General features: G+C 36.1%; 2 protein-coding genes across 2 annotated transcripts; one reads left to right on the top strand and one right to left on the bottom strand.

The window, feature by feature from the left end:
- Window positions 1-1,435: 1,435 nt before the first annotated feature.
- PVX_089880 (RAD protein (Pv-fam-e)) lies at window positions 1,436-3,238 on the top strand (the record flags this gene model as incomplete). Its single annotated transcript, XM_001615018.1, has 2 exons — window positions 1,436-2,158; window positions 2,399-3,238. The coding sequence occupies exons 1-2, from the start codon at window positions 2,072-2,074 to the stop codon at window positions 3,236-3,238; spliced, it is 927 nt and encodes a 308-aa protein (XP_001615068.1). The 5' UTR covers window positions 1,436-2,071.
- A 6,654-nt stretch (window positions 3,239-9,892) lies between these two features.
- Window positions 9,893-10,704, bottom strand: PVX_089875 (RAD protein (Pv-fam-e); the record flags this gene model as incomplete). Its single annotated transcript, XM_001615017.1, has 2 exons — window positions 9,893-10,519; window positions 10,639-10,704. The coding sequence occupies 2 exons, from the start codon at window positions 10,702-10,704 to the stop codon at window positions 9,899-9,901; spliced, it is 687 nt and encodes a 228-aa protein (XP_001615067.1). The 3' UTR covers window positions 9,893-9,898.
- Window positions 10,705-12,448: the final 1,744 nt, after the last annotated feature.

The following is a 12,448-nucleotide window of genomic DNA, read 5'->3' as shown; positions in this document are numbered from 1 at the left end:
GTGTACATATATGTGTATATAACATGTATGTGTTTTTTTTTTTTGCTATCACCTTTCACTACCACTTGGCGCGATTTAAATTTTGTTTTACGTGCGATATGTTCGAAGATGTCGTGCACTCCTATAAAGCTGTGCATCCTTCCGTTTTGCGAAAAAAAAGCTACAGGGTAAGAACTTATCCCCCCTCCCCCCTCTTTTGCTTTCCCTTTGATGAATTATCATTTTTAAAAATTTTTCTTTTGGCCTTTTTCTAAACTTATGTGCGGCTCCTTTGAAAGGTCATTCCAAAGGTGGCGTACTTTTCCAGCAGGAGTTCCTCAGAGGGAGGCGAAACGGCGACGGTGCATTGGGCAGCCATTCCCATTTGCATGTACACAATCATTGCCATTCACATTCGTATCCGCATCTCAGTTGCGTTTACTTTTGGCGGAGCAGTGAAACGGCGCTCGACTACTCCTCCTGTGAGCATACTACCCAGGCGCTTCTTTTCCGCCTCTACATCACGTGCGCGCGTCTACATGCGGCTAATCGTCGGACAATTGGCGCAAAAAAAAATAAAAGCACCAATCTTCACATGCTACGCTGGAATGTAGCAGCCTGCCTAACACCCTATAACATCCCTAAACAGTTTAACCGCCACGTAAGCGCTATTGCACATGCAGGTTCGTTTAAGTTGGGTTGAAAAAAAAAGGGGTACTTTTTTTTTTTTTGTGGCACTGGGTTTGTCCCAAAGGAAAGGCCTCAAATTTTTGGACGAGCAGAGATAAAACACGTGTCTCGCTTCACAAAATGGTTCGTTAAAGGGAAAAAAAAAAAAAATAATTGCCAATGGTGATAGCTAAACTGTTAAAGCGCATTTTGCATACACGTATATGTACGGTACGTATTGTATATATATTTCTACCCAGCGGCAGTGCGTACATATGATCGGACGGACGCGTCCTTGCAGAGTCCATGCAGAGTCGAGTCCAGTCCAGTCCATGCGCCATGGAAGAAGCATTCGAGGCATTTTTTATCCTAATTTGAGAGAACTGCCCGTAGAGGGAGAAGCAAGAAAATGATTTTACTTTTCAAGTGATTAACTATTTTTGCCCAACCATATTGGAACGATGAAATTTTTTTTTTTTTTTTTTTGGGAGTTAAGGATTTGTTTAATTTTTTCAAGCGCATGCAATGCAGTAGGTAAATACGCCCGTAAGAATATTATATATAAAATGATAAAGCAAAAAAATGAGTACTGTACTACTTGGCATTAATTTTATTTTGGCGGATTTTTAAGCGAACGTTCCGCGAAGCATTTTTGCAAATCATTATAAAACATTAACCATATTTTTTTTATTTTTGTAACCTTCATGGAGTGCGCGTTTTCTTTTATATTTTTCTCCTTCCATGGGTGATATACATATAATATATATACAATATATATACAATATATATACAATGTATATATAATATATACATATATATGTACTTATATATATCCCCCTAAATGGCGCTTTCTTAATTCGAACCGTTGCATGATTTCCTTTGAACTAGGCGTTTATAGCCATATCAGGGGGGCAAGACCAGGGCGAGGATATTCGTTCCTTGCGAATTCTTTTTAATTTTTTTTATATACGATTGTATTATATGAGGATAGGATAACATATACATGTTGCGTTGCCCTATTTTATGCTGTCCTGTTTAATGCTTCCCCCCCGTTTGCTTCCATTTCGCGTTGCATATGCGTAAATATACCTTTAATGCGCATATGCCGTAATTTTTATCCTTTATTTTGCATGGTTCTTTTTTTTCGTTTTGATGATCACATGCCATTCCTGCTTCCGAAACGGGAAGAAGGGGCTCTCCCGACTTGTCATTAGCATGCATAAGTGGCCGCCTTTGCAGATATACCAACATGCACGTAAGGACGCACGTACGTACGTATGAGCGTATGAACGTGTGCATGTGCCTACCTGCCCACACGTTTGCGCGCCTTATAAGTGCCTTCTTTGTCGCAACCCTTTGCAAGTGAAAGTCCCGGGTTGAAGGGAACCTCGCATCAACCCTTTAGCCTAACCGATTAACCAAAATGATGGCAACGTTTAATTTGAGGAAGTTGAATTTTTTAAAATGCTTCATCCCCTCCTTGTCCGTTCTTGTGAACGTCTTCATTCTGGTAAGGCAAGCGCGCTCGAAAAAATTGAGCTGATGGGCCACCGATTTTTTGTTCGCCCCAAAGCGGGGGTGCCGCTTAATGGGTGTCTCGTAGTGGGCGCCGCTTAGTGGATGCCTCGTAGTTGGCGCCTCTTACCGGGCACCGCTTACCGGGGCATGCGGATAAGCGTGGAACTACCCACCCCTCCAAATGAAGAAGACAAGCAAACATCCACGCTGTGCGTCTGTTCCTTTTATGCAGGTCTCCGTTGTAAAAGAAGATGCTGCCTTCGGGGCTGATTTCTCAAGTGGGGGGAGCGAGGAAAGGAAACTACCCGAGCTGTCTCATTTTTTAAATGACCAAAATTCAGTATACAGTTTATTTACCATGGACGAGCCCCAAAGTTTTCTCGATTTTAAAACGTCCCGTGGGACCTCAGCCAATTCCGCGAGCAATTCGTCAGTCAATTCCGTGAGCAACTCGTCTTTGAGCTCCAGGAGAGACTCGTCTGTGAGCTCCTCGAGCGACTCGTCTGTGAGTTACACGAGCAATTCGTCTGTGAGCTCCTCGAGCGACTCGTCTATTTATTCTACAAGTGAAAGTCTCAACAGGAAGACCTACCCATCGAAGAGGTGGTACTACCTGGAAGGCTCAACGGAAGATGAAGTTAAAAAGCAGATTAAAAACTGCGGAAAACTTTTCTTAAGTAAAAGGAAAGCCCAAAATGCTCTGAACATGTATGATAATTATATGAAGAGTATTTTTTACGAAGCTGTATCGAAATTGGAACAAATGTTTTACAGAATGGCAACCAAGCATGGTATGCCAGAAGAAGTGCAAAAGAAACAGTGGGTCGCCTATGAAGAACAAATAGATAAATACTTAGAAAAAATCGAAAGAGCCAATCAGTTTCTGTATGATGTTTTGATGAAAATAAATATATTTGGTGGGTTAGCATTTAAATCCTTTTTCCCTATGCATGAAGAGGTAATGAGTGTTACTTTTGTCGAGTTTAAATGTAAGTGGGCCAATTTTCTCGTAGAAGAGGCAAAGGCGTATAAGGATAGGGAAAATAAGAAGATGGAAAAAAAAAAAAAATAACTGAATTGATTCACCTGTAAAGGAGGATCCCTGGAAGTATATGCAGGAATGTGTGCTAGTAGAGAGATCCAGGGGAAAGTAATTTTTTTTTTTTTTTTTCCCACACAAGGTATATAGTTATGCGCACAGGGGAGCGGGGGGAATATACCCTTATGAACGTACCATTCGCAGAAAGGGACAACCGATTGAGCAGAGTCATATGATATAAAAACCATTAGAGGAAATAATCCAGAAAAGATAAAAAATACATATAGCTTTCGTTGTTGTTTTTACTTTTTTTTTTTATGTATATCTAGGAACATCACGAGAGAATAAAAAGAGTATAATAAATTTCTTTCATGTTGTTTCTCCAGCATTGGGGAGCACACACATATGTGCATGCTGAGGTGAGGAAGTGTGCCATTTCGGTGCATGCTGAGATGAGGAGTGCGCCAATTCGGTGCATGCTGAGATGAGGCGCGTGCCATTTATATGCACGCTACGTTTTTGAAGTGTTTTGTTTCACCAAGTTACGCCAAGTTTCATTTGCTTAATTTGTTAATTTGTTATTTTCGCAAATTTGGTCATTTTCACTAATTTGGTTATTTTCACTAATTTGGTTAATTTCGTTAATTTCGTAATTTCGCTAACTTCCCCATTTTTGTTTTTTTGTGCCTTTTAAATTCTCTCCACTTCGTCTACCCCCGTTAATGAGATGTGACAATGTGGCACGCGCCCTTACGCCGGTAAGCGGGCGTGCGCTGTGTTTGTTTTACATTTGAGTCATTTTTTCCTCGTTCCTATTATCATAGAAAAAATTTCAACGTTTGTTATGAGTATTCATCTTTACAATTACATAATTTTGTGGTTTTTCCAAACATGCCTGCAGCTGTTCTCGCGTTGTGCTTGTCAGCTTTGTGGCATCTGCCCGCGAGTGATTTTTTATCGGTACTTGTTAATTCTGCACTATACAGTTCTGCATCGTACAGTTCTGCATCGTACAGTTCTGCATCGTACAGTTCTGCATCGTACAGTTCTGCATCGTACAGTTCTGCATCATACTATTCTGCATTTTTTATTTCCCATGCTTTTAAATCACACTTTAGTTTGAGGAGTCGGGATACACATCCCCATTTGCAGAGGCGAGCGTGCATATTCGTTTCATCAGATGCGTTTTGCTTTTACTATGATTTATTTACCGTATTCTTTTTTTTTCCTTTTTTTTTTTTTTTTTCTTATTTTTTTATTTTTTTTTTTGTGTGTGCGAGCCCTTTTATGCAATACGCCCTTTTAATGTTTTCCCCCTTTAACCGAGGTCGTATTGTAAGAATGACATGCTACGCATATATATATATTCATATATATGTACGCATAAACGTAAAAAATCGATCCTACAATTAGATACTTGATTTATTGGGATAAATATTTTCGCTTTATTTTGATTGTGCGTGCTGAGAGGGGAGAGGGAGGGGATTTTATCTCCCTCTGGTGAATAAAACTGAGCTATATCGATGGAGTACTCTGGATGATGGAGTGCTATGGATGATGGAGTACTCTGGATGAGGGCTTACTTTGGGTGAGGGATTACTTTGGGTGAGGCCTTCTTTGGGTGAGGCCTTCTTTGGGTGAGGCCTTCTTTGGGTGAGGCCTTCTTTGGGTGACCTCTAAACGTACGTATTCTTTTCCTAACAAGATGAGATGCATAAACGGGGCTAAAAATAATGTGAAATAATTTCCTCCCTTCGAGGGTAATCTTTTAGGAGATGTGGCCCATTCGCGTTTGGCGCCCTTGTGCGGGGCGTTCTTAAAGTGGAGTTTTCGCTCCGGGAAGTGAGAGGCTCAAGGAAGCGTTAACGTGGCATGCTTCATGTGTGCAATGTGGTATACATCCTGTGCGGGATATGTACTATACATATACGCATGTGCGAATCGGTGCTGCGTGCAAGTGCACAACTTTGGAAGGAAAAAGCAGAAGACCATTTGGAGAATTTTTTTTTTTTCCTTTGGAATGTTAGCTCTTCGTCAGGTTATGCAATGGAACATTTTTACTTGTCATTTTTGGGTAACTTTTTTTTTTTTTTTTTCTCTCCTTTTTCAAATGGGAAGGTCTCCCTCGAAAGGATAAAAGGGGGAAAAACAATTTATCCCTCCATCGATTTATCCTTCCATTTATTAAAAGGGGGAATAGCACAAATGTGATAAATTACAAAAGGGGGAAATTCCAACAATGCTAAATGTGGGTATTTTGAAAAGGTCATCTTTGACGAAGTGTAAGGAGCAGTTAACCAATGATGCTACAAATGGCACGCCTTAGAGTATAATTTACTGCACTTTGCTTTTTTGCGAATATAGGGCTAGTTAATAACGCAAGGGGGGATTTCCGTGAACTTGGGGCAACATGGAAGCTCACCTTCACTTCAGTGACGTTTTGTCATGTCCCCAATGGGAGCCTCTTCTTTTCTACTTCTTCTCCTTCTTCCCATTTTTACCATTTAACGTAGAGTGTTAAACAATTTGTAGGTGCACTATGGAGCTGGAGAAAATGCAAAGGGTGTAAACTTAACGGAGAGCAGGATAGCGTCACTAGTTAGTATTATTTGATTTACTTCCCACCTCGAATTTGTCACTTCTGTTTGTTGTGCGTCCTTTCCCTGGCATGTGTGTTGTACACCCGTTTCTTTCTTTTTACTCATTTTGGTGAGCATCCGGAGGGGAATGCGCAGTATATTTAGGAACATTCCAATGAACGCGAATTTGTTCTTACTTCATCTGTAGGGGGGATAGCACCGATTTAGTCATTCGCCACATTTAGCTATGCTTCCTAACTTTGCATAAGTAGTGCGTTCAAAGGGAGGGTTAATAATCGAAGGCGTTTGCATCGTAGCGGCGTTCTCCCCCGCTCTCCTTAGAACTGTGTATATTCGTATGCACAAATTGCACTCTAATGAAATGACTCAAGTGGTCAATTTTTGGAGGCTTCACTTGTTATCGTCGGATGGAAGATTTGTATCCTCCTTCCCTCAAGTGAATGCGCAAAGTTTGTTCCTTTAAGGGTTACCTATCAGTGCTATTTTCAAAGTGTCACCTTGCCATACGACTCATCAAAAATTACACAAATATATTTCCCCCCCTGCGTATATATACACACGTTTATGCATATATGTCAAGGAAGGCATATAAAGGAGAACTCCTTTGGGCCCTAAACTTCGAATGGAAGATTTACTTTTCGAAAGGCACAAAATTTGCTATATTAAAAAAAATTGATAAAATCAGAAACGAGTTGTTCGTTAAATATGCAACCATGCGAATGATAAAAGCGGGCCGAAACAAATAAGGTAAAAAAATAAACTAAAAAAAAACACTTCAAATGGTTTAAAAATTAACAAATCCTTCAGGGGAACAAATGAAATGGACATAATAATTACACAATTTTAATGTGCTAATATAAATGGAGGCACCTTTTTACGTGCTAAGCTGGCCACAAAAAAGATCCACACAACACTTTTAGTAAAATTAGAAATATGTTATCATATTTGCATCCCTTCGACGTTTTAATATTTGGAAAAAGCGTTTTTTATTTTACTATATTGCATTTTATTTATTGCTCAATGTTCTTATTTAATAAATGAGCGGTTTTTTCCCATGCGTGGGCTCAGTCCTTCACCCTTTATGCTTAACCCAACGTAGGTAACACTCAGCGGGGGGGTGAAACCCTTCAATTCAGAGTTATACGCATAATTGCTCATTCGTTACGTTTTTCCCTTTCCGGGGTTGCTGCTTTCGGAATGGTCCTTTTTTTTTTTTTTCGATTTCTCTGCAAAAATACCATCCCATTTTGTTTGGCTCCCCACAAAAGCAGTTCGGCAAGGAATTGCATAAAGTGCCAATGCTGTGAATGAAAATCCGGTCGGGAACAAACACACAATTTTGAAGAATTCCTGTTCCCATTTATAACTTTTTTCCATTCTGTTGAATTACCGAATAGTAGATTTTTCGCGTTGATCCCATAATTTCTTTTTCTCATCTTCTGGCATTCCACATTTTGAGGATAACTCGACCAGCTATTTCGATAAATTGTCCTTCATTTCGTTACGGTACCTTTTTTGGGCCATATTGTAACCATGAAACGTTTCTTCATCTATCGCGCTTTTGGGTACAACGGATATATAAGGCTTTAATGTAGTTTATATAGGTCCCTCCCATTCTTCGGCCTCACATTTATTCTTTGCCATGCATGGTGCTTTAGAAGTACTAAGCTTGCCATTTTTACAAGCAATCTTTAAGTTACTTGACGGAATAGGCTTATTAGCTCCAAGAGCCAATTCGTTTGACCACCAAGGGAGGAGTGCTCGCTTCTAATTGTGGCAGTGCACGCTCACTAGCGATGCTACCATTATTTCGCGAAAGGGTTAATAAATTAAAAGGGGAATTTTTTAAATAATTTTAAAGAGTTACTTTTTAAGAGGAGAATATAAAGCCCTTTCTCCTATCCGTTGGGAATATTTCTCACCAGTATCATACCATTTGAGAGAATGAAGCTTCTGCCACATTGAATATCTTCAAAATTTTTTTTTTCAAAAAATTCAAAAAGAAAAGGGAATAACAAACTGAGGAAAGCTTTAGCAAAATATTCGTAAAAATAAAAATTCGTATTAATTTGGAATTCCTCAACGGAGAGGATAATTACGGCACAAAATGGTTAAAATAAAAATAAAAAAAAAAATAGATAAAATAATAAATACCCCTATGGGGTATATCAAAAGAGGAAGCCCTTTATGCTATTTAAATAACTAAAATGAATAAGGTAAAAAAATCACAAAAAAAAAAATATATATATAAGTAAATATATACATGCGCGTAAGTGCATAATGAAAGGAGAATCGCCACACACTTTTGCACACAAATGGTAAAGCTACTTTCTCTAAAAGGAGCAAGAAACTCTCATATATGCGTTAACGTAGAGACATTTCTTTTCATACTAATATATAAAATACGCGCATGCGTAAAATTAAAGCCGCGCAAATCAGGTGAATGTACATAGGGGAAAACTGCAGCTGTAATGAACAATATATTTAGCAGGATGGATCGAGAAGAAAAAACGTATAAGTAAATAAAAATAAAAATAAACATTTATGCTTTTCAAAAATGAGATTAAAATTTATGGAGCATCTACTTTGGCTATCCCTACGTAACTTCTTAAACATTTTCGTAGGATTGATATCCCTCATGTGTGTAACTATGCAAGGTGCTCCGTATAGAAAAAAGCGCTTCTGTGAGATCCCACAATGTTTGCTTCATGTGAAAAATGTTTATTTAATATTTTTCAGGAACAAACTCTCAATGTTTGTGTGCCAGTAGCAGCACAGTACTCTTCCTTTTTTTAAATAATACCCTCTTTTGCAAATGCCCTTATAAATAATAAATAATGAACAATGAAATAAATAAAACGCACAAATATTCACAAATTGCAAATAAAAATAGAAATAAACTTTTTTTTTTATAACTATACTTTAGAAAAAGGAAAAAATCTTTTCATTAAATTATCTCCAAATTACTCTGCTCACTTGGCACTACATAAGTATATTTCCATTGCTGTAACTCTTAATTTAGCCTTAAAGTGGCGAATCACCTTGTTACACATATGTACGAAGCTATTCTACACTCTACGTATACCTTTTTTTTTTTTTTTAAATAGTCCCCTTTAAATGGAGATATATCCCTAAAGAAGCGGCAGATAAAAATTTTCTGTCGCATTTTTCCCTTTAACCGCTCTTCTGGGTAAGTAAAAAAGTTCCCCCAATATAATTTGTAATTAGTATTTCTAAATTTCAGAAGATTTGCTTCCTAACTGGGGATTATAAATATCAATAAGGATATATAGGAATGGTTATTTTACCCGCGAGTATATTCAAGGGCACTAATATCTTTTTTTTTAAATGGAGCAAATTATTTCTTTAAAAGGCTAGCGAAATTTTAGGGGGATAAAATGCCCACATCGAATTTGTAGAAGTAGAACAAAAAAAAAAAAAAATATATATACCTATTTAAACGTACTTTAAGAACGTAACAAATTTGTGAGTCACCCCCTGTTTCATTTATTCCACTTTAAGATGAAGACCTCCATTTGTAATTTAAAAAAGAAGTCATAACTTCTGCGTCAGTATTTGCGTATTTATTAAGAGGCACGCAAATTTTACAATGTTAAAAAAGTTTTATCAACGTAGGAAACTTTTTTTTTTTTTATTAAATGTGTGGCAATACGAATGACAGAAAAGACATGGACCGAAACGATGTCGCCCCTCTCACGAAAAAAATGTGTACAGAAAAAATGTGTACCAAAAAATTGAAAAGGCCTTAACGGATGATACCCCTAACGTTTCATTATAAAAGAATGCACATTGGGTGATAATGCATGTAATGTGAAGCATGGGTATTTCACGAGAAAAATAACACAAATTAACATTCCATGCATCTGCTCTTATGAAGGTACAAACATAGAATAATCTTCTTTTTTTAACTTTTCTTTAGAAAAAAAATTCTGTTTCCACATTTACGTCTTCAATTGGTACCTCTTTCGTCCCATTAAAAATACTTATTCATTTTTTATTTTAAGAAATTCCATTTATAATTCTACTCGCTGTCCGTTTTCTTTCGACGCCACTCGTCAAGTTACCCGATTGATCATTTTGCACCGCTTCGGTAATTTTTCGCTCTCTCTATGAAAATTTTATTCCATTTTTTTTCACTCTTTTTTAAGGCTTTATTCCATGATGTAACGTAGTACTTATAGAAGTCCCCGAAATCAGCGACACTTGCACTACACGACATTACTAATGAATTATAACGTGGTTTATGAGAATCCATTTTTCTATTAAGTTTAGATTCAATGCTTCGCTTACATTCATTCCACAACTTTCTTGTCTCTTTCTCTGGTATTTTATATTTTTTTGATAAACCATTGAGCGTGTTTGATAATCTCTTCATCATTCTTGCATGCTCCAAGACATATAATTTGTTATATCCATCAAGCAAATTAACCATTTCTCTATTGCTCACTTGACCATAATTAGGTTTTTCTCGAATTAAATATTCTTTCCTACTTAATGATGATAACAACGCGGCATTATCCGCATGCTTTGGAAATAAATTATCTGCCAAAAAATCATTATAAAGTTGACGAGTTCTTTTATTCTCCGATAAATCATTGTTATAAGAATCATTCATCATTTCGGATAAGTGTCTTGGGAAGGCTCTAACATCTGGTGATGAAAGGGCTTGGTCACTCGAAGGGGTAACATTATTCTATAAAAGGTTTAAATTAAAAAAAAATAAAAAATTGCACAATTTTAATGAGTTGCTATTTTTTGAGGTGAAAACATATTATATTTTTTTTCTCATCTGTTGAGGTTGCTTCTTCCTACCAACACCACAATGTTCAAGAGGGTAAATAAACAAAACACAGCTCTGGGGGCGCTCAACATTTTCATATTTTTTATTTTTAATATTGAAGATATATAAGTGAGGATAAGAAATTCGATTAAGTTTTTTTATTTTAAAAGGAAAGGTGTTTCAAATAGGAGTATGATTAAAAAAGCAATAAGTTTTTATGCTGTGTACAAAGGAGTTGCTCGTTTTATATTATAGAAAAAATAAAGTAAAATATATTAAAACAGTTATAAAAATAAAAAAAAATCGAATATTATACAGATAAAATGATTAAATAAGCAGCTCCTAAAAAAAAAAAATAAAACGAACTAGCCAAAAGTGAATCATTACAGCTGCGTTTCGTATCCATAAGACACACAGAACAAATCGTCCCAAACGCAACGTTGTTAATCGTACACTCATAAAAATTATTGATGTGAATAGCTAAAATGATCTGCTAATAAGAAGCTGAGCAATAATTGATAATTTTAAATTTACAAAAAAAAAAAAAAACATCCTTTGTTATATAAAACAGAAAGAACTCAAATAAATACAGTCAAATAATTTTTTTTGCTTAGTTTTCTTCAAATGAATAAAAATATGTTCGCATTCTGTTAAATGCATACTAATATGTGAACATTCGTGTTGCTCACGGTGAAGTAAGCATGACTTCATTACTACTTATTGCACTCCATCGAAAAGTAATATAGTATTTTAAGCTCTTTCAATCGTATTCTTTTCATCTGGAAGCTGTGATTGCATGTTTTGTTTTACGAAAAAAAAAGCGAGTCATTATGATTTGTTTGCATGAAACCATTTGGTGTTTATTAATACATTTTATAATTTTATTATTTTTTTTATTCTTTTTTATTTTTTTTTATTTTTATTCTATATGCTCTTTTCATATGTATTTGTTAGCAAAAAGGCTAATACTGTTGTTCAATTAAATTTTTTTGTTCTGAAAAACACCAATTATATGGTGCTGTTAACCTTGTAGATGATTACCTACTTACGTTCGAATTAATTAGCATCACGTTGTATGTACATTCATTTTAATTAAAAAGGGGGGAAAATCCGTTAATTATTCATTCACACTTACAATGCTGAATGGCAGATTAAATTTTACGTACCCCTATGTGGGAGCACTTGAATAAAAAACTTCCATATGTTTATACTTTACACAAGTTAAAATTGTTTAAGGAAAAAAAAAAAAGTTGTAAACAAGCTTTAACGGTAAAAAAAAAAAAAAAAAAAAAAAAAATTCCAGCTAGCGGAAAATTGTTAACTTCTCTTTTCGTATATTTCGCTTCTCGAAATATGTGTTGTACGTATTAATAAGGCGACATAGGCGTTATCCATAGCCCATGCGTATATTCACAGATTTGAGTTATTCTAATTAGAAAAGGCACAAATGTTTTTTTTTAAAAGTTACAACGTAATAGATCGAAATGGTGTGAACACCTCAGGGATGTTGTTTTGGGTGCCTAAGATTTAGCACACATCTTTTATAACTACGCATAACGGACAGATACCAACTTCCATTTTAAAGAAGTAAAATAATAAAATGTGCCAATTTAGCCATCCTATGAGAAGTAAAAGAACTGGTGAACCTCCTTTTACGTTTATTTGAAACTAAAAGTGGACACCTTTATTTTTAACTTTGTTAAGGAATCATTTTCTTATGTCAAATTTGCGCTTTCTTCGAGCGGCAAAAAAACGTTGCATCAAACCGGTAAAGGGGGTTATCTATTAAATGTTTGCCCATACAAATAACAAAAACGGGACAGGCGAATGGTAAACATAACG

This window comes from Plasmodium vivax, chromosome 5 (assembly GCF_000002415.2).
Source record: "Plasmodium vivax chromosome 5, whole genome shotgun sequence".
Lineage (NCBI taxonomy): Eukaryota > Apicomplexa > Aconoidasida > Haemosporida > Plasmodiidae > Plasmodium > Plasmodium vivax.
The sequence above is the reverse complement of the archived record's forward strand: the minus strand, read 5'-3'. Positions and strand labels throughout refer to the sequence as shown.